The sequence below is a fragment of the Castanea sativa genome, chromosome 1, assembly GCF_040712315.1.
Source record: "Castanea sativa cultivar Marrone di Chiusa Pesio chromosome 1, ASM4071231v1".
Lineage (NCBI taxonomy): Eukaryota > Viridiplantae > Streptophyta > Magnoliopsida > Fagales > Fagaceae > Castanea > Castanea sativa.
Genome location: NC_134013.1, coordinates 64,716,896 through 64,739,694, shown reverse-complemented (window position 1 = coordinate 64,739,694; position 22,799 = coordinate 64,716,896). Strand labels below are relative to the sequence as shown.

Below are 22,799 nucleotides of genomic sequence, written 5' to 3'. Positions count from 1 at the left end.
TATATAATACAAATTAAATTAAGACTAATTTGATGTAAATACAGAAATTGATGAATAATAATAATTAAACTAAGGTTAATTTCATACAAAGGATTGAATATCATAGTTAAACCATAAATTTAAACAAAGAGAACTAGAAAAAATATTATTTTTTAAAAAAAGAAACTTATTATAACTTGGATATATAACTATGCATAGTTAAGTACAGTTGTAATCTAAATTTTAATTTATATATTCTTTTTAAGAGAAAGAGATAGATAAATATTATTTGGTGCGTGGGTTTGTAAGATATTAGTTTACAAAAATTAAGATCACAAACTATTAGAGGAGATTAGTCATCATTGATGTTCTATCACATTTGCAGTATTTTTTTGAAACATTTTAGGGTTTCAATTGGTTTTAATTTCTATTGGTCTCCTATTTTGGAAGCCTTGTTAGAAATGAACAATTGGTTTTAAAAATGTTCACAATATAATGTGATAATGACTGTAATTGATAAAATTCAACAACTTAATTTATTTGTGTTTGAATTAATTTTTTATGTGATTGGTGACATGTTAGTTAAATTTAAACTTAAACCTATAGTAAAATTTGTAGTATCTTTAACATCACTTTTAAAAAAAGTACTAATTATTTAAAAAATGTTATATTTTTATAAAATTTTGGGCATTTACAAATGGAAATGGGGCCTTTTTTAGTAGGGAATTTTTTTTTTGGTTGTGGGGCCTTAGGCCTAGGCCTAAGTTGCCTAGGCCTTGAGCCGGCACTGATTGTAATGACTTTATAGTGTGTGGATATTACATATTGTGAGACACCTATTAAATATTGAGATCTCATTTTTTGCTGTCTGATAACGTGATGTGGTTTTTTATTCAGTCAACCCATGGCAACTCAAATATTATGTCACAAAACATGAGTGTTAGGCCAAACTTGCACAAAGCCCAAATGACTCATTAAATGTTTGGTCACGCAGGTAGGGTTATATATATATATTTGGTTCAAATTCTCTATATGCAGCGAACCTATTTGGATTCTTACGTCACTTCGTAATTGGGCCTCAAAATCTCTGAATTTTTTCTTCACAATATGGATTTATGATGCATGGACTTCACTGTATGCCACAAGGTCAATTTTTTTTAAAGCTCCTAACTTAGTCTCAGCCAATATACCACACATACACTGCAAGAACACTCAAAATAGAATTATCAAGAGAATTCACACACAGTATTTACAGGGCACCAACCCCAACTTTTATTACTCACCAACCCCAACTTTTATTACTCAATATTCAAGTACAAAGAAAGCCTGGAAAATACACACGAAATTCTCTAAACTAAAATACACTCTTGCTGTTGAAAACTCCAATAGCCTAGGATTTATGCACAGAAATAACTGTCACGACAATTACTGCCAACTGACTACCCCATGTCCAAGACTTGCTGCCGCATGTGGTCTGACTTAGGACACCTTTAATTAATGTTGTCTTGACCTACTCTCCACGTTTCCGGCCCCTACACAACAGGTCTAAACATCCAACAAGCTAGGAACTGCTTGATAACTCCTACTGCACACTCTACACATGCCAGCCCATCACTCAACACATCATGAGGCCTCTGCCCTTATTCCAGCAACCCACACATGATTGTTCCATCACGTTTTAGAAGCTTGGCCCCTGCCCAAGCCCTTTTCATCAGCATCATAGCCCACACAGCATGCCCATATGCAGCACACCAAGTAACTGCCATTAGCCCACTCACACAAGTCCATGCATTATACCAACACTAACCAGCCCAATGTCTTGCACAGCCTATGATCATCACAATAGTCTAGCACTGCCTTGCACTCAAGCCACCAATCCCACACAGAAAGCAACCATCAGTCAAGCCACCATGCCATGAACCATTACCTAGGGTCAACACCACCTGCTGCTGCCCATCATCTCCAAAACCATCTATGCCCACCATGGCTCACCTCTACCATGGTCTTGAGGCATCATGTGGAGCAAGGTGCCTCCACATACTACCCCTCATTATGCTCATCATTTTGAATCCAACAAGGAGACAAGACTTATCCCCCTCAAAAAGCAATAAGGAACCTCACTAGATAGGCACGAGGAGTCATTGGTGTCTTGAGAAAACATTGAGCCAAGTGACTAGCCTGATGTTGTCCAAAAATTCCAATTTCTCATGCCATTATTAGCAACTCGTAAAGCTCCTGTGTGTACTTTTCAACCCAAAATATTCTCTTCACTGATTGGGCTCATGGGCCATATCTTCTCTTACTTTAATAATTGGGCTGCTTATGGTCCATACTTCTATTTGCCTCACAAGGTCAACCTCACGGCCCATGGGTTTTTGCCACGTGACATGCTCATAGGCTCACATTTTGGTTTGTGAATTCTCCTACTGTTTGTAAAGAACAATGAATTGCATGAAAGGAAAAACAAAGGACACTGATACTTGAAAACAATTTTTGTCTTCTTGAGGAGCCTCTAATTGCCATTTATTTTAGGCAACACAAGCTTGTATTTGTAAATTTGTATTGCCAACACTAGTTATCAAAAAGAAAAAGATCTGCATGGAATACTTAGCATCCAAATTTCTGTAATATAGATTATGCTTTATTAGGTTAGTGTACAAGCACCAAACATATAACATTAACCAAAGAGTAAGCAATTGTACAATTTGATACAGATAAGAATCCCTAGGTTTTTAAAAATATCATGCATACAAATGCTACCTTTCCTTTTGGGTGTCCTATTTCCCATGTCCATCTTGAGCTTTTGACTACTGTAAAAACTGCTTAAATATATTCGGAGGCTGAACGCTAGAATGGATTTGTCTAGCCGATTCAACGTAGTGTACACTCAACTACTCTACTTCTCATCACTCGTCTCAATCTTCTGATGTAGCCTGTCTTCTTTCATATGGTGTAGTTCCCAAAATATAACTCCCCAAATAAATGTCATAAGGATGCATCAGCACTGCGAATTTGTCTATCACGTCCATTCATATCCGAGTATCCTGAATATGAGGATCTTTTCTTGTTTCTGTAAATTTTACCCCTTGTTCCTCTTCTTTTAGGACCAGAAAACACCACAAACATGACTGCTAAGAAACCCAGGCCAGCAAACACCCATAGAGCAACAACCCAAAACCTGAAAGAACTAAATGTCCCATCTATCATAGCAGGTTTTGATGATTTGTGAGAATTATTCTTTGGCATCTGGTTGCTTCTAGAAGCAGATATTTCATCAAAGCTACCGAATTTCCTTGACATTGTGACATCCTTGCCTGAATTCAAGTTGGAGGTGGAAATGGTACTAGGATCAGGGCAGTTCCTTCTCTTATGGTGCAGACGTAGTGCCTCATTTAGTGTCTTTGCACATTCTATGCTAAGCAGGTCCCGCTGTCGTATGTCCTCATCAGCCTGATCAAGTGTTGAAGGATCTGGTGGGTCTGGAAACTTTTCCCAGCATTTATTGATCATGTCAACATTTCTATAGTTTGCCTTGTCAATGCTCCAATTCCCAACTTTAAACTCCAATCCGTAGTGGAAAACTCTATAACTGACACCAGGTTCAGGAATGTATCCTGGGTATATCAATATCTCCTTGTTAATGATATGCCTTAATTTCAACTGCATGGAAAGGAAGAAGAAAGAGAGTGGGATGGGGAGGTACACTGTCAGAGTATTATAGTCATTTCATAGAAACCTAAAACTCTTCTAGGCATATAGATCATTTTGCAACATTCTATGACAAAACTAGAATCCACACAAATGAGTTGCTTCACAAGAAACAAATTACCTCTGCTGCACCGAATGAGTAACCATACATCTCACTAATCCATCCAGATGCATATATATCTCCTGTGATATTTGTAGCATAATGAGCTTTGTCAGCCCGGACCTCCTCGGTTTTATGCAACCATAGCATAGCAAACTTCTGGAGATCATCTATATGCATGATGATTACACCTCCAACCTTGTCACATGCCTCAGGATGGCGGGTATGGAGTCTCGCGAGCTCATTATCACAGCCAATGAGGTAGCTGGCATATATAGAGCATAATACAATAGTTATATAAAATCACATGCAACTTCCAATGCAGGCATAACACTTCAGCATAAACTCACAAACATGTGCTGAAGCGCCCTACATGCAAAAGTACATTACACACAAAGCAATGCCCAAATTATACTTGAGTGCCTACACAAAAAATGCAAAAGGGAGATATAGATTACTGTATCTTACTCATAGGGAGTTGAAACTGGCCGCCCACGTTCTGCTTTGAACTCCCATGGTGTAATCGGACCTCTCAAGATCATATCAGCATCAAGAATTACTATGAACTCTGCATCAATGTTTGCATGGTTAAGCCAGTGAAGGACTGCAGCAGGTTTATTGATTGCTGGATACCTGACATGGAACAAACAAAAGCAAGATTATTATCCTCCTCTACTTATCCTGCCATCACTTCTACTTGTCTGAGGAGGGAAATCAGTGTTACCAAAATCAGTATCACAAAAATTTGTCAGATTTTTTTTTTCCAGGGGGTGGGGAGGGCGTTTCTTTCTCTCTGGGGACATGATACACATGGAATGTATGTATGTGAGTTCAAAATAATTCAATCAAAGAGTTAAATAGATATTTTGGAAGAACTTGTATAGTAAAACTGAACAAAAACAAATTTGTCAATATTTTTATAATAATTAGAAACATCAGAAGTAAACTGGTCAGATGAAATGGTGCAGTCAAGTTAAACTAAGGCACATTTGCTTAAGTCAAGGGAGTAAAGGAAATTTAAAAAGTATAACAATTAGATGACAGTTGCTAAAGTTCAAATATTTTTTTGAGCTTAACAGAAGATGTTACTGAGGATAGTGGTAGATACACAAACTAAAATCAGGACAGCACATTTACATTAAACAAATGGCTGGATTCCAACAGTGAAATGAACATCATGACCTGTAACGAATCTATCAAAACTGAAAGAAATTTTATGAAGAATATAGAATTACCAATCGCCTGTTAATGGATGTCGACTCATAGATGGAACATAATGGGTGGGAACCAGATCATGACCAGTATACTTCTTCAAGTCTTCATCAGTACAGCTGAGAAGTCGTGTGATATTTCCTGGTTGGCCACTTAGGTGAAAGCTGTGGACAAGTCCTACAGTCTGCCAATCAAAGTACGTGGTACATTCTGTGGAAAAAATGGTGTGAATTTTTGGATGTTTCTTCCCAGGCTCATCAATGACCAGCTTCTGTACAGTCTGTATTGATTCATCCATAGTTTGTAGAGTAGGAGTCAAAAATCTTGGTCGAGTAAGTTCGGCAAAAGTTTTGCTCCTTAAAAAGCTCAAATATTTTGACCAACTAGGTTTAGAGCATCCATTTGCTTTGTGTTGTAATAAGAGACCCTCATTCAAAGTGTTAATGCATTCTATACTTAAAAATAGGGACCGTTTTATATTTGGATCAGATTCCATGAGTTGCACCTGCACAAGGAAAGGATCTTAAGTTTCCCCCATACGAACTACAAAAACATCATTTACCAAAAAAAAAATTCAAAAAAAAAAATCAAACTTTTGAATGTAAATTTTCCATGTAGATAACTGCATTGTATTGAATCTTTAGTATGTGGGCTTTGACACATAATTAATGGGCTGCTACTTAACACAAATTGTTTCCTCTACTAAGATGAATAATTATTTTTTATTGATAATATACCTCTCTTGGATACGGGGGTTCAGGAAAGAGCCGACCACAGTCATAGACTATATCATCTTCATGGTGATCTAATTTACTAAAAGACCAATTTCCCACTTTGAATGGCAAGCCATAGTGAAAAAGTATAGGCTCAACTCCCTCTCTTGGAATATAGCCTGGGTATATCATCAAGTTATCATTGATCTTGTGATGAAGTCCAACCTGAAAATCCCAAGGAAAATTAAAACATCAAACCCATTAAGATATTGAGTACAGCTCAAGTTTAAGATGGGTAGAATGGAGTTGAGATAAGTGTTAGGTTCACATCTGGATTAGAAAAGGGCAGAAAATTTGTTGAAGGGAGATATTTAAACCAACTTACTTCTGCTGCACCAAAAGAGTATCCATACATCTCACTGATCCACCCTTTTGCATAGATATCACCAGTTATATTGGTTGCCCAGTGAGCTCTATCTTCTCGCACTTCTTCTGTTTTTGAAAGCCACATGGGAGCCAAGGCTCGAAGATCATCTATATGCATGGCTAAAAGCCCACCAACTTTGTCACATAGCTCCGGGTGTTCTGTGTGCAACTTAGCTAGTATATTATCGCATCCAATCAAATACCTAAAGGAGAAATTTATTGCTTGAATATGAATTGATTGCAACAATCCCCAAAAGGGGCCAAAAGAACATAGAAATCTGAATCAAGATAAATCTACTGCTTCATGAAATCCTCCAAAGTAAGGTTTAAGAAGAATGACCCAAATGCCAGAACAGAAAAGCTCTCATGTTTTCATTTTTTTTTTTTTTGGCCATCTTCATCTGACAATTGCCATTTACAATGCTAGTCCGTCTCCTTCATGTAACATCTTAAGAATGTCAAGTGCAAACATTATAATGAAAGTTTTTTACAAGGAAATAAAAAAATTGATCCTTATGGTCATCCCCTGATTGCAGTAAATTCAGAAAATTACCATGGGAGGATACCCTGCTTTGACACAGTATAACTTATACCCAAAAGAGAGAGAGGCAGAGAGAGATTTTAGATACCCATAATAAGCTGCAACAGGTCTGCCTTTCTCAGCACCAAGCTCCCAAGGTATTATTGGGCCACGGATGATCATGTCTGCGTCCAGAATCACAACCCAATCAACATTCTCTGCATCTTTACTATTTTCAAGCCAGTGCACTACTCCAGCAGGTTTGTTAATCGCAGGGTACCTGCAAAACCAATCAAAAGATTTTTACTTTATTTTGCCCCCCTTTATAGAAAGGGTTCCCCAAAACTGTAAGGTATAAAAATGTTTTCTATAGAGAAGCAAGCACCAACACAAAAATAAAATGAAAAAGTTTATGGAAAGACAACTTTTATTGTAAAATTTGAGAATAACATCAGTGTGCAAACAACCCACTAAGAAGCATACAGCAGAAGGAATAGGAATCGAGAGCAAGAAACAAAATAGTTGGTCTGTTTAGGATTCGCTTATTTTGCTGAAACTGAAAACTTTTGTTGAAAGTACTGTAGATAAAGGTAAAAGTTAGCTGAAATAGTACTGTAGAACCCATGAATAATACCAAAAGTGCAATGGAGCACATGAATAGTAGCAAAAATAAGCTGAATAGTAAATTAAGCTGGCAAATTTCATCCATGCCAAACACACACTTAGGGTCCGTTTGGATAGAGCTTATTGCTGAAAACCTATGAAGCACGGGTGCGGCGTTTGGGCCGCCGCACCCGCGTCGGACGCGGCGACGCGCAGGCGACGCCGCTGCCTGCGCGTCCGTGCCGCGTCCAGCAATAAAAAATCATTTTTTTCGGCGCGATTCACGCCGATACGGCGCCAATTCGGGCCGACGCGCGCGAAATCGGGCCGATTCGCGCCGATTCGGCCCGAATCGGTCCGTATCGGGTGAAATCGGTCCGGCCGAAATTCAAAAAAAACAACAACAACAACAGGTGCTTATGGCTGAAAAAAAAAAAAAAAAAAAAAAAAAAAAAAAGGTGCAAACGCACCGTTTGGAAAAAAACCAAGACCCAACCCTCTCCCTCTTCATTTTTCTTGAGCCTCTCTCCCACTCTCTACCTTCACTCTTCAGCTAGGCTCTCTCCTATTCTCTGTATTCTAGTTATTATTTACCATTGTTCTTAAATTTGGTATATATTTATATAATGTGAAAAATGTATGTTTAGTAATATATTAAAAATATTTTTAATAATTTTTTAATCGCCGCACCCCGCCGCACCCTACTTTTTCAAAAATTGCCGAGTCCCGCACCCACACCAGCACCCAAATCCCGAAACGCACCCGTGCTTCATAGCTGAAAACTGAAAACACTGTAGCAAAATAATTTTTAAATGTGTGAATAGTGTTGTGGGACCCATTTTTAATATTTTTTTCTGAATAAAGTGCTTGTGGGTCCCATGAACAGTGCGTAAACAGTGTGTGAACAGTGAAATTGGTCTCCTGCACAGTAAAATACCGTGCATGAACAGTACCGTACTGTTCATGCACGTTGAAAGAAAAAAAAAAAAAAAAAAAAAACGCAGAATCGCTGGACGTGGCCACAAAACGCTGTATCCAAACTCAGCCTTAATGCCTGTATGCTGAAATTTTGTAAGGCAGGCCCTTCTTTTGGTAGATAAATTGAATTATATAGAATGATCTCAATGAGCACAATTGCACAAACACCAAAGAAGCTCTTGAAAATCTTATATCTTCCACAAAAAGCAAAAGATATAGAAACCATTTCCACATACTGTAATATCAGAACCTAAACATATGATGTAAGAAGTCTATATTCAGGAGAACTAAAAACTTTTTCGGCATTATCAGCAAGATAAGAAACATAGCACTTAAACAACATTACTCAATTGCCAATGCCAAGCCAATGCTGCCACCAGCAAATAAACCATATCCACCTTTAACACAGAGTAGTTCTTGTCCCTTCTTCTCTCTCACTGCTAACCAGACTTACACCCAAAATGGTTTGATGTGCTTTTTCACATAATCTATGGTTGTGCCCCCTAAACTCAAATGTTGCAAATCCCTTCTTCTCTACCTTAGCTATATCCCTCTCAATTTTAGTCTCCCTTATTCAGTAAAATTTTATTCTATCCCTGTCCCCTGTGCTATCTTCCTTCTCAATTGTCCCACTTCACCTCTCCTCCTACTTTGCACAGCTTTACAACATTTTGCTTCCCATGGCACAAAAATAAAATAAATCATCAAATTTTCACCTCTCCTTTCCACACCTCTAAACCATATCAAATCAGTATTGACATAAAACAGGAAAAGCACCAAGTACATTAAAACTTCAAAATTTGGCAGAAAGGAAAAAGTCCCATCCTGTTAGGCTTTTAGCCCATTTCCAAAGCAAATGAAAGTTGATGCATACAACAAGTTAGCAAAATTTGCAAGATGATAGCTAAGTATTCCATTTTTAGCCCAAACCCACTATTATTACCCAAAAAACTAATAAAGAATTCCAAAACAAAGAGTGCTCTTGGGGAAGTGAAAGAGATAATCATGAATTGCCATAAACATGACTCATATAAGAGATTAGCAAAACTTGCAAAATCATAACTAAGCGTAACATTTTTAGACCAACCCATTTATTATTGCCAAAAACCAATAAAGAACTCCAAGGCAAACCCATAATTTAATACCAAATCCAGACACCAAACTACTAAAAGAAGAGTGCTCTTGGGGAGGTGAATGAGATGATCATGAATTACCAAAAACATGATTTATATAAGAGATTAGCAAAACTTGCAAAATGACATTTTTAGACCAAACCCATTTATTATTACCAAAAAACCTATCAAGAATTTCAAGGCAAACCCAGAATTCAATATCAAATTCAGACACCGAACTACTAAAAAAATAGTACTTTTGGGGAAGGGAAAGAGATGATCATGAATAAACAAAAACATGACTTATAGTAAGAGATTAGCAAAACTTGCAAAATGATAGCTAAGTATGACATTTTTAGACCAAACCCATTTGTTATTGCCAAAAAAACTATCAAGAATTTCTAAGCAAACCCAGAATTCAAACACCAAACTACTATAAAAAAAAAAAAAAAAAAAGAGTAAAGTGAAAGAGATGATGATGAAGAATTACCAGTCACCAGTCCTGGGGTGTCTACTCATAGAAGGGACCTCAAGAGTTGGAGCCAAATCCATCCCTCTGTATTTCTGCTTCTCCTCGTCCGTACAGCTGAGCAGTCTTGTTATTGGCCCTGGTTGCTGGGCCTTCTTGAAGCTATGCATGAGTCCCACAGTTTGCCAATCGAAGTAGTTCTGGCACTCCACCGAGAACAGCGTGTGAATCCTCCATGGAGCCTTTTGTCCCGTTTCCACGCCTTCAATGCCCAGACCCACCAATCCCAACACCACCACTAACCCCAAAGCTATCAACTTTGCCATTGTAGCTCAAAATTCAGGCTCAGATTTCATCTGGGTATTGTCTCAAAGGTCTAAATTTCCATGGCTTTCAGGTCAAATTTGGAGGTTTCATATATAAATAATTATGTCCACCCTGTAACATGGGCCATATGTATTACTAGTGGTTACTTTCCGTTTGACTTTTTGTTTGTTGTGGTTGTTATTTTTAATTTAATTAATAACATTATCAAAACATCTTTGGTCGTTGATGCATGAGCATGGATTTTAATTTTGTATATAGAAAAAATGTTTAATATAATAGAAATCTGACTAGTAGAAGAAATAAACTACTTCTCTCCACTGTAGCTCACATGACAGGAAGTACATTTTTCCAGCTTCAGTTGCTGTCTTGCTGACTCTTTCTAATTTATTATTGTCTTGATGAGGGGTTTAAGCCAAGGCCAGATTTATTGACAGTGAATTTTTTGGGAGTTGGAAATAGTGGGAAAAACGATAGCAATTTTAAAGTCTTGAATTTTTTTTTTTTTTAATAATTCAATAGTTATATTAATTGAGAGAGAGATTCAACTCATTATTTCTCTTTAATAAAGCAAAGCCAGACCATATGTAGAGATCAAAGTGTGATATAAAAGTTTAGTATTAAATTCTTGTAAATAAAAAGTTGGACTTTTAACAGACTAAATAATTTCCATATGAGCTTATCCAAAAAAAAAAATTATATGCAGAGGTCAATGTGTGATATAAAGTTGGATGATAAATTCTTGTATATATAAAGTGGGAGAAATTATTATTTACACCGAAAGAACTGTTGATGTGATCCTTCCTAAACAATGAGATGATATCATCTAAATATATGTATGAATTCCCTAATCAGTACAATGAATAAAAAATAAAAACTACCGGATGATATCTGTTGAGGTCTAAAAAATCATGACACAAAGCCCAAAGAAATAGTACATTAGGTCAACCCCATGGAAAGTAAAATTAAAAAGGGGTTGAGCTCACAAAAGGAAAAGATGGTAGGCCCCAAGATCCATGAAGGGGCAGGTTTTAGAACCCATGAAACAAAGGGAAGAAAGAAAATGGTCTAGCCTGCCAAGATCAGAGAACTGAAGAGAGTCCAGTAGAAAGAACTAGGCTAGGATCTTGGAGACTACCAAGGGCCCGGGATCCGTGGGACGTGCAGCACAGCCAAAGTGGGATTGAGACAGCTCAAAAGAGGAATCAAAAAGCACAAGAAACGGAGGACAAATATGTCCTTCTCAAGCACTCAGTGATGCAGTAAAGAACCAGAGGGTTTGGAGAGCAACAACTCACGAACAAGGAAGCTGGTACCTCGGGGAACCCAGGAACAAGAACTGTGAAGGGAAGTAGCTAAAGGAACTTTCAACCTGGTAGGAATAGAATTGGCCCACTTAGGAAAAATAACAAAAAGGAAGGGCGACCAAAAGCTGAGTCTGGGAAAGGGAAAATAGAGAAGCCTTGTAAAAAGAGAAATTGAAGATCAACTCCCCCAAAGACATCTTAAAATGGAAGGCCAGCAAAGGACTTTTGGAGAAAAGATATCAAAAGAAGGAAACTGTGAGAAATAAGGATGGATTAGCCACCAAAGCCACTAGCACGGTGCGGGCTCTAGGACCAAGGGGAGCAAAGAAAGGGAACCAGTGGTACCTCGGAGCCCTAAGATGATGTTATAAAATGAGGAAGCAGCAACAGTGAAGGGGCCTTCAGTAATAGTAAAATCATAATAGAATCATTAAGAAAACTCTGTCAAAAGTCAAAGAAAGTAGGGAAATATCGTCCGGTATCCTTGAAATAGCCATTATAGTACATACTTGGATTCAAAATGATTCAAAAGGATTCAAACTTTGCAAGTCTTAGATGCTTAGATAGCCATCTAAGTCTGTAATTTTTGAGCTTATTTGGACCTTGTATCACGTCTTAATGAGCACATTGTAATTCATAATTAAGAAAATTAATGGAGTATTTCTTATTGATTTGAGGATCCTTAACAATTATTTTGTGTGTTTCTTTATTACATTGCCTTCCTTTGTTGTTTTCTTGTTATTCAATATATATATATTCTCACTTGCTAGTGTATAAGTATTGTAGGAATCTTGCTTTGTGCACCACTTGGTTTTATAAACAGCCCATTTAGCTACGGTGAACTAAGCCCAGTCCCTTTAAACTGCAACAAGAGGGCCCGGGGTTCATGCTTAAGCTTGGGCCTGGACATCGTCCAAAAACAGACCCTCACAATGTCACATTTGCATAAATAATAACATTTTATTTGTTGAGAGGTTAGAGAAGACCACGTCAGTAGTCCTAAGGGACCTAATAATTTCTCGGACTTTACTGTTTACACAATAATAATTTCCATATGTAGATGACTTTACACACTACTTTCCTTATTTTTCTTCTTATTTTATTTTAATGAATCCATTGAAATGTATGCTAATTTTCAGATTATGGTTGAGTGAACTTTGACTTGTTGAGATTGTCCTTATTGCTTGTATGAAGTATTTTGTAAAACTATTTCCTTTCTTATCACATTCTGTTATCTAGTTGGATGACTATATTATGAAACTCTCTTTGTGTCCGTGTGCATTTCTTTGATTTGATTCTTTGCTATGAAATAATTTTAACGACTGCCCATAGTAGCAATAGATGGACCATAATTTGGATTATTTAACAGTGTGAAAGTTGGGTGTGTTGTTGAGATAGATGTTGTGGTTGTAGTTGATACCTTAATAGTTTATGATGATTATTACTTTCCAGTAACCCCACTCATGTGGTAATATATAGGTTGAGAGTGTTGCTAAAATGGATGTTAAGATTGTAGTAAATGTAAATGTAACCCTACTCATGGGGGTAATATATGGGTTTGATCCATCCTATCCAATACTAAAATATGACATCTTATATATAGATAGCAAATATGTGACATGCATCTATTTTATATTATTTATACCTTTCTAGTAATCAGTTTTATTATGTCAAAGGCCTTGTAGCTGAATTGACACCTCCCCATATACAAAGTGTTTGGGGGTCTAGGGGAGAAAATGTTCAAGCTGTGAAGTTAGCAGCATATTGTAATTATTTCTAAAAAAAAATCAATTGTATTATAAATAATTATGATGTTGTGATTTATAGAATTGATTCATATATTCTAAGCCACTTATTTTAGCCTCGTTTATGTTCTATTTGCTTTCTTATTTTTGTACAAACCTAGTTGCTCGTTTGTTACCTCATTTTGGTAGTGTGTGATTTATCACTTACTAGTCTTTAAGCTCATTTCTCTATTTTCCCTACATTTTCATATTAACTGCCAATATTTGTCACAATATATTGTGAGGACATGATCACTACATCTTCGAGTGGACTATCATTGTGATTTGAAATGTATGATAAGGCTTAAAGAATTATGTATAAGAGGTTTAAACATTATTTTAAGAGTAATTAGTTAGGTCATGAGTGTTATTGTTTATGTTTTATCTTAGGTAGTCCAAATTATTTTGTTTTTTTGGAGCTTTTTAACGAATTATTATTATATGTTTGGATTTGTGAGTAAATTTAGATATTCTGAAACATTTTGACTTGATGGTTTTCTTAGAATGGAAAAATAAATGTTTCTTTTCCATACTGCCCTGGTATCCCTAGTCCCATGTTCCAACTTCCAATGTCTCCCTCTTTCTATTTTATATGTTATAAATAATTAAATATCGACCACTATCCTAGAATTAGGAATGCTCTACGTATTAAACAATTATGAGGTATCTGTTACAATGTACAAAAGTGAAATATGCTTATGAGGAAGCAAGTCTACACGTTGAGGCCCAAAGTGCTATTTTGGAAATGAGGTTTGGTTTGCATCTAGTACTCCAATGGAACATGAATATGCAGATAAAATGGCCACGTGTCCATATTGTATTATGCTCAATGCATTAGATATTTACCTTATTCTTAATATAATTATATTTGTGGGAGGGGTAAGATCCAAGTACAGAATATGGCTTGTGAGATGGAAGGGCCCGTCCACACTTAAGTTCTAACCCAACCCATGGATGAGAATTCGAGGAGGAAGGATGAGGAGGTCAACTCCCAGAGGAGCCCGATGAGAAAGCCTACCTCAAGAAGCATTAAGTGAGCCACTTGCACCAAAAGACAGAATACCGAGGAAGACAATAAAGACGTGCAAGTAAAGAAGAAGAGAAATATTTAGATAAAGTAGTCATTACCTTCACACTTAATACACTATACCAATTCAGTTGGCCGCATTAATGCAAGAATGATTCCTGAACAGTAATTTTACAACTAACGGCACACTCTACCACCTCCAGCAAAGCCTTGACGGGACAAGCATCCAAGCTAAGGCCTTTGGTTGTACAAGTAGAGGGTTTAATTGACTATTTAAGGAAATGAAATCTCTCCAAATAGGGGGACGAAGAATTAAAAAGAGAACACAAAGGCAGTGTAGAATAATCCTGTGTTCGAGACTTGAAACTTTTTATGAGCTTTTGCTCCTCGACCAAATCCGAGGTAGTGTTAATCCCAATTTCAATCTCTCTCCTTTTATGATTCATACAGCTTTTCTTTCCCATTTATCTAGCAACTAGACCATAAAAGTGCATTAAAATTGACCTTAGAAGTCCATTTTTTACAAATTAATTGCATTGGACCTTCTAATCCTAACTCCACTACTCTAAGTGGACTTAGCCTTTTTTGGGCTCGTGCAATATTAATAACTATGATAATCATATTCTTAGTAACATAATTACCATGGTTATGAAAATCATGATTACATTGTTGTATGTCCTATTTATTGCTTATTATGAAAATTTTGGCCCTTTTTCACTAAGATATGAATAAATAAATACCACATCAGAATAAATAACTAAAAAAGAAAGGTCCAATGGCCCACAAATGCTACAAAATTACACCCCAAACCCTCAAAACTTCCAATATGTGAATAGCAAACAAACCCCAAACTCCAAGGCCCAAACTTCGCAGCTGGATATTTGATAATTGGGCCCGAAACCCTCTTCCCCTCTTCTTCTTTTCAGTTTTCGTTTAAAACGCCCTAAAAAAGCTAAATTACGCTTAATTCCCAAATCATCAAATAAAATAAAAACCGAACCAGTCCTTCCTCACCGCTGCCCCTCAGCTCCGCCGTGCCGTTTATTGCCGCCGCGTCTGGGTCCATCTCATTCTCAGGTAAGCATGGTTTCCTATTTCTAGAATTTCATCTGTTTCTTGTAATTGGGTTGTCGTGAAATTGGCTTTTCAAAACTTGAATTCAATCTGTAAGTAACCATGTCTTTTTTCAAGCAGTTGGGAAGGAAAGACATATGGGTTTTAGTTTTTGTGACTGTTTGTTTGAGTTTGAGATATTACAACGTTTGTTACTTACTTGTACCTCAGTCATAAGACCGCCCAAGTCTCTCTCTCTCTCTCTCTCTCTCTTTTTGTTTTTGTGTGTGTGTTGTTCTATGCTTTTGGCCAAATTAATAATGTTAGCATGAATTGAAGCTCTATTATGTCTGCGCCAAGTTGTTATTATTATTATTTTTATTTATATGAATTACTGAATAGACAACTTCAATGAGTTATAACTAAGGCTGATGCTGAATTGTTAAATTTGTAAAGATAATTGATTCTGATGATAACTTCTTCATGTAGTGACCCTAAATTTGCATTATTTTGCTTGGTTTAAGATAATTGATACAATTGAAAATTTTTTGTTTCCATTTAATATTAAATTTGAGCTGAAGTTCTAGCAGGTATCCATTCACTAAAACTCTGCTCTCTCTCTCTCTCTCTCCCCACTAAATTTAGTTACGCTTATTGGGCTAATGCTTTATTTTTTTTTTATGCGATACACCAAACTTCACTTGCTCTTGTATCCATCTGTATATAAACATGATTGTTGCAGCTGGTATCATGTGAAACTGATCACTGCCGTCGTTGTTTAGTTGGTATTTTTTCTTCTTGTATATAATCTGAACACGATTGTTGTTATGTTTTCTTCTTGTATATATACCAAACCTTACATCACTACACAAAACCCATACAATTTCTTCATAAACAATTTTTTTTTGGTTTAAAATTTAAAATTTTCTCCTTCTTTATCTTAATACCTTCAATATATAATTAGATTAACATGTTAATTTCTTTTACTCTCTAAAATTCTAACATTACAAGCATCAGATTATTTAAGAATTTTTTTTTTGAGGGCATATAAATAAATTATCTCAGGGTCTGACCAGGGTTCATTTTCAGCTTTTTCTGGCTTATGTACAATTTGTTAGAGCCTTATGTTTTTTTAGCTGCAGCCATACTTATTTTGTTTAGCTATATATGAACTTGTTCCCACCTCTTTTTTTTAATCCAATAAACCAATGAAATACTCTCCCAAACGATTACTTAGCACTTAGTGTTAAAGTCCTAAGGAAAGGATGTTGCCTGTTGCTACACAAGATCCAGTGTTGTTAAGTAAAACTACTTCCACCACAAAACCTTAGAAATGATCCCAGGACACATTCAAACCTATATATAAATATATTTTTTTAGTTTTTTCCACCTCCCTAATCAAAAATTATCTCATAGATCTGATATATGAATCCTCTTTCTCATAGTGTCTGGACCCCTACAGTTGTGTGTGACCCACACATTGTGAAAGAAAGGATGCATATATCCAATGCATGAGACGCATTCTCCTCCCCAACCTAGAACTAACCCCTCATTGCACATCAAATCACCAAATTTGCAGAGCGTTAGAACCTCCGTCACCGTAAGCAATGATAGCATGTTCATCATCAAAATAGTGTCAGTCTTCTTTTTTTTTTTTGATAAGTAATCAGAAAGCTTATAAAGAAAAGAAAAAGAAAGACATACAAGAAGTTCATGATGATGAACAACAAGAGAATGAGAAAAACTACTAGGGAACAAAGCTAAGAGAGGACATAAACACTGAGAGAGAAGAACAATTAGTAAACCCCCAACACCGAGACCACTCTAATAGATTACGCTGGCATAAAAGCTTTAGCTCAAACAAGGTCTTCTCTTTGTCCTCAAAGGAACGGCGATTCCGCTCCAACCACACAGTCCACATTAAGCACCCTGGTATCAAATTCCATATGTCCGACTTATCCTTTCCATGCCACTGATGTCAGCAAGAGATCAATTCCGCCACCGATCCTGGCATAACCCAAGGAATCCCAAAGGCCTGAAGCATCGAATACCATAGAGAGTGGGTAACAGGACAGTGCAGGAGAAGGTGGTTAACCGACTCCCCATCCATGCAACACAAACAACACCTATTAACCAAAGGCCTACCCTTAAGCATGAGGTTATCCAGGGTGAGAATCCGGCTATGAGCAGCAGACCACAGAAAGAACGCCACCCGCTTAGGGATCTTAGGTTTCCAAACCCCCTTCCAAGGAAGCCAAGAATCCGAAGCACCCCGGATCGCTAGGTAATAAGACCGAGCATCAAACATACCATCCCCTTTGAGCCTCCAATAAAGGATGTCTCTCCTACTACCCTGAGGGATACGAGCTTGGATAAGCCGGAGAAGAGAATACGAAGCCGCCAACTCCCAATCCTCAAAAGCTCTATAAAACGTTATATTCCACACTCTAACAGTACCCCCTTCTGGAATCCACAAAACTTCTGAGATACAGGCATCCTTGACCGATGAACACTCGTAAAGCTCAGGATAGAGAACTTTTAGAGTAGCATCACCAACCCACCTGTCATGCCAAAAGCGGATACGAGTGAACTTCTTTGTCTTCCTCAATAGATAACGCTGAAGCCTTTGTGCTTAAATACTGAGGGAACCAAGAACTTGCTTACTAGGGGGCAAGCCAAAACCAGCTGAAGGAAGAGCTTCATAGCCTGACTTTATTATTAGATTTCACAAAAATGCTCTCTGATTTTGGTCCAAAGCTTCTTTTAGCTCATGATTCATTCTTTTTTCTTTTGACCTGTTTCAAAACAAGCTGGTTTCCCTGTCCTGACAAAGGGACAGAGTTGATTTTATTATCTGAGGTGGGCTTTGGCCTCACTGCCAAAAAAATTATAATATTTAGTCATATTACAAGAATGTTTATCTTACGAAAATTCCATTTGTTATATTTATGATTTATCTCATCTGTAGGTTTCCTTCTCTTTGTCCTTTAAAGTGAGGATCCTATGGCTTTCCAATTTTGAGTCTTTTACCTTTAACCGGTGCCAAATGGGTGTTTTAGGCTAAGCTTTGTAAGGACTTTTGTTGTTTTGGGTTCCAAATATTAAACCTTTTGTGATTCAGCTTTAAATTTCATGCCATTTCTTCTTCTTCTTTTTATCTAGGTGTTCCTTTATTTGCTTCTATCTGATTCAAAGTGCTAAAAATGAATAATTGGGATTTCATGTGTAGTTAATAAATTAGATATGCTGAGTAGTTATTTTTGTATTTTTTAATTTCTAACTATTAATGATTTGTCTATGCAATTTATTCCAGCCCACCCAAGTTTGAGGCAGCCTTGATGTGCCAGTTGGAGGGCTATGAGTTGCAAGCATTAGATACAAAATAGAATCCTTTGGAATGGGGTGTTTTGGGTAAAAAAGGTAATAGAAAATTTAGAATTTGTTCCCTTACTTGATTGGTTTGATAGGGCATTGAACACAAAATACAAATGGATATGATATGGTATATATCATATCATATACTATATAATAAAAGTTGGGTACTAGTAGAAGTCATAGTTGTGCTATTGGGTACCATAGATTAAATTTAATTACCAAAATGTCAATTGACTTATTTATTGTTAGGATAGTTTACCCCGGTCAAGTTTAAAGAGATTTAAAATTCTATTACCAAAAGTTTCAATTAATTTGAAATCAAATTTAATATTTATTTTAATTATTTTGATTATATATCATAATTTTGTGGTCTAAAAAAAAAAAAAACTAACACTGCATATAGTGATTGCACAAAGTAGCTCAATATAGGTATGTATACACGTCATGAATTAATGTGTTTTTGTGCTCATTAATTCTTAAGATAATTAATTTACTCTAGGTGAAACTTGGTTAAAGTTTTAAGTAACCACCGCGCACCCTTGATACGGTGGTGGTCACTTTACAAGTATAAGTGCTTGTGGGGCGTAGAGGGTAAGGGCCGGGGTTCAAGTCTTTAGGAGGAAGCTTCACACACATACACACTTAGATTAGGCTAGAGTAGAAATTCTATCTTGTAAAAAAAAAAAAAAGTTTTAAGCAACTCACTAATCATTGAGATAGTTTCAATGATGTTCATAAAATATTTTATTTAATTCACATATAATTTTTAATTATTCCATGCATTGCATAAGCATACTAGTATTTATTAAATGTTATTAGGTATTCTACTTACCCTTTATGGAATTTTGATTTTTACTGTAGATAGTTGGGGAGCACCTATTGTTTTAAAAAAAGAAGAAAAAAAGTAAGGAAACCTGAGAAAGAAACAATAGGCTGACCCTTGTTTCATCTCCTCGTGTCAGATTGTTAGTCTCATTCATGGAGCAGTCACTATCAGTTAACGAGAAACCGAAGGCTAGACCCACACCAAAACGCTTTGTGAAGAACCAAATCCCGGACTCCATCCTTAATGACCCAGCTCTCAACGCTGCCATTGCCCTCCTCCCCTCTAACTACAACTTTGAGGTCCATAAATGCGTGTGGCGAGTACTCTCCACGGGCGCCAAGCGCCTAGCCCTCCAGTTGCCGGAAGGCCTCCTCATGTATTCCCTCGTCCTCTCTGACATCTTTACCTCCTTTGCCTCCATCTCCCACTGCTTCGTCCTTGGTGATGTCACCTATGGTGCGTGTTGTGTTGACGACCTCGCTGCTTCGGCCCTTGGTGCCGACCTCCTCATCCATTATGGCCACAGTTGCCTGGTCCCCATCGACTCCACCTCCATCCCCTGCCTTTACGTCTTCGTTGACATCCAGATTGACACGAGTTGCTTGCTCCAGACCCTTGAGCTTAATTTACCCACCACCACAACATTATTCCTCGCTGGTACCATCCAATTTGCCTCTGCTATCAGGGCCATCAAGCCCGACTTGGAGAAAATTGGATTCCGTGTCTCAATTCCGCAATCCAAGCCATTATCAGCAGGTGAGGTTCTTGGTTGCACAGCGCCAAGAGTCCCTAAGATTGAAGGAGAGGATAAGGCCATAGTGTTTGTGGCAGATGGGCGGTTTCATTTGGAAGCGATTATGATTGCGAACCCGGAAATTAAGGCATTTCGGTATGATCCTTATTTGGGAAAGTTATTGTTGGAGGAGTATGATCATAAGGGGATGAAGGAGTCAAGGAGGGACGCAATTTTGAAGGCCAGGGAGGCCAAGAGTTGGGGCATTGTGTTGGGGACTCTAGGGAGGCAAGGGAATCCTAGGAGTCTTGAGAGGTTGGAGGCCAAAATGAGAGAGAAGGATTTGGATTATACAGTTGTTTTGATGTCAGAGATTAGCCCAGGGAGGGTAGCGTTGTTTGAGGACTCTGTGGATGCTTGGATCCAAATTGCGTGTCCTAGGTTGTCCATTGACTGGGGTGATGCCTTCAAAAAGCCGCTCTTAACTACATTTGAGGCAGAGATTGCACTCAGGTTTATACCAGGTTGGTGGGAGAAGAACTTGGCAGTGAATTCATTGGGATGCATGAAAAATGACAAGTGTTGCGGGGGTGAGAATGGGGATTATCCAATGGATTATTATGCTCAGGATGGTGGCGAGTGGAATTCCACTTATTTGAAGAAGAATCTGTCTCGCCCTGTGCGGCGAAATGTCTGAAACTTCTACAGGTCATGTTGCTGTAATGCTTTGATTGATTCACCACTTGCAGTTTTGATCTGGTGTTGTTAATGGTTTAGTTATAAATTCTATGTTTAGTGATTCATGTGTAAAATAGTATGATGTGTTTTATCCAGCCTGATTTCTGTAATAAATAGTTTCAGAAATTGGTTCTTGTCTTTCTCAATTTTGAGCTAGAGAAATTAATGAGAAAATGTCCCTGCTAGTTTTGCTTATAGAATCAAACCAAAGTGGTGACTGGTGGTGATGTATAAAATTCAATTATTTAGTTGCGCCCACATTGTTTCGTGTCCAGCATGCTAGTTTTTCCCTCAGTTGTGGCTTATTTTTTCTAGGTTGACTTTTGGAACAGACGAGTATTTGATGTATCAAGGTGCTATTTGAAATTGTTTCCTATCAAAGAGAAATTATTGTTGTTAGCTTCATTTTTTTAATATATATATTGGCTATCATCTGTGAATAGTTGGTAAATTAGGTAGGATGGACCCAGAACTCCTATAGCAGATTAAACTCATATATGTTATGATATACTACTGAAGGATGTTTTGTTGTTTGGAACAAATTAGCTCTATAATTTCAGTGACACGCTTCTTCTATCAGCTTCTACCAGAGACTTGCTAATCCTTAAACTTCAGTTTACTTTAACTCAAAAAAAAAAAAAAAAAAATCAGGAAAACAGAAAACCTTCAGTGAATCAGTTACCGGCGCACAACCTTGATTGCATATGTAAATGAATTTAGTAGTAATTTGGAAATACAGTCAGGCTCACAGTCCCATTGTTTTTCTGTTTTTCATGTATGCTGAATAAGGATAAATATAAAGAAAGAAAACAAAGAAAGGAACCAACTCGTCTTAATTTTCTGGGTAAAAAACCGAAGAGATAGAGATGGATCCATTCCAAATACAAAAAGTAGCCCAATGGGCCAAGTTGTGGGAAAAGAAATTAACATCCTTAGGAAAAGAAAAAGAAAAATCCCAATAAAAGAGTGAACTAAGAGCAACTTTGACATTTGGGAGAAAAGAGGCAAGGAACCAAGGAGGAGATAAATTGATGTTCTACAAAGTCTCGGTAACTCCTTTGGAATCACCTTTAAAGAGAATATATGAGTACTTGTGGTAGACTACAATCTTGATGGCTTGAAAAGTATTTTGTGTTTCTCCAAGAGTCGGACTAGAAGGAGGGAAGAGATTTGAATGAGCAAATAAGATATCTCCAAATTTATTCTCTCAATAGTATCAGTGATTGTGGCATGAAGTCTAATAGCAACATCAAAATTTATTTTAATCCAATTGGGTTGGGGAGGAAACTATTTCAAGGCCGGACGTTCTAGGTGAGATGTCCAAGCTAGTATATGTTCTGAATAAGCCCGGTTAATTACATCAACATCTTTTATAGGATCAAACATGTGATTTACAAATATTGTTTGGTTCCTAATTCTCCAAATGTTGTCAAAGAGGATTAACAAAATAGAGTGTTCTAGTATCTATCTTTTGAAGAAACCTGTAAATGCTTATGAGGGAAAATTGCATATTTCACAATGTCACAAGGAGATAAATGCCCAAGAGAAGCAGCGATGATTGGCCAAAGAGATAGAGACCAAATAATTGATGTATACGGGTAAGATATTAGAATATGTTTAATGGATTCATTAGAATGGTTACAAAAAACACGATGAAGATCATGCTGAGACCATCTTCTATTTAGAGCCACTTTAGTGTTATTATTTGCTATCACTAGATTTAGTTGTAGTTGTACCATATGGCTTATTGCGGGTGTTACATAAATAATGAGCCTTTGTCATGTGGTTCATTAATTATTGAATTATATTTTA

The 22,799-nt window shown here is 37.0% G+C and overlaps 2 protein-coding genes across 4 annotated transcripts; one reads left to right on the top strand and one right to left on the bottom strand.

Annotated features, from left to right (window-relative positions):
- Window positions 1-2,586: 2,586 nt before the first annotated feature.
- Window positions 2,587-10,250, bottom strand: LOC142621511 (peptidyl serine alpha-galactosyltransferase). The gene is made up of 8 exons (XM_075794779.1): window positions 9,842-10,250; window positions 6,768-6,938; window positions 6,098-6,341; window positions 5,737-5,937; window positions 5,023-5,504; window positions 4,256-4,420; window positions 3,809-4,052; window positions 2,587-3,639 (listed from the first exon to the last, which is right to left on the bottom strand). The coding sequence occupies exons 1-8, from the start codon at window positions 10,144-10,146 to the stop codon at window positions 2,965-2,967; spliced, it is 2,487 nt and encodes an 828-aa protein (XP_075650894.1). The 5' UTR covers window positions 10,147-10,250; the 3' UTR covers window positions 2,587-2,964.
- Window positions 10,251-15,206: 4,956 nt separating this feature from the next.
- On the top strand, window positions 15,207-21,256 carry LOC142621717 (2-(3-amino-3-carboxypropyl)histidine synthase subunit 1). 3 transcript variants are annotated; one of them, XM_075795065.1, is made up of 3 exons: window positions 15,208-15,339; window positions 18,629-18,735; window positions 19,653-21,256. In XM_075795065.1, the coding sequence occupies exon 3, from the start codon at window positions 19,669-19,671 to the stop codon at window positions 20,944-20,946; it is 1,278 nt and encodes a 425-aa protein (XP_075651180.1). In that variant the 5' UTR covers window positions 15,208-15,339; window positions 18,629-18,735; window positions 19,653-19,668; the 3' UTR covers window positions 20,947-21,256. The 3 variants fall into 3 exon arrangements, with proteins under 3 accessions (XP_075651181.1, XP_075651180.1, XP_075651179.1); XM_075795064.1 differs by having other exon boundaries at window positions 19,552-21,256; XM_075795066.1 differs by lacking the exon at window positions 18,629-18,735 and having other exon boundaries at window positions 15,207-15,339.
- Window positions 21,257-22,799: the final 1,543 nt, after the last annotated feature.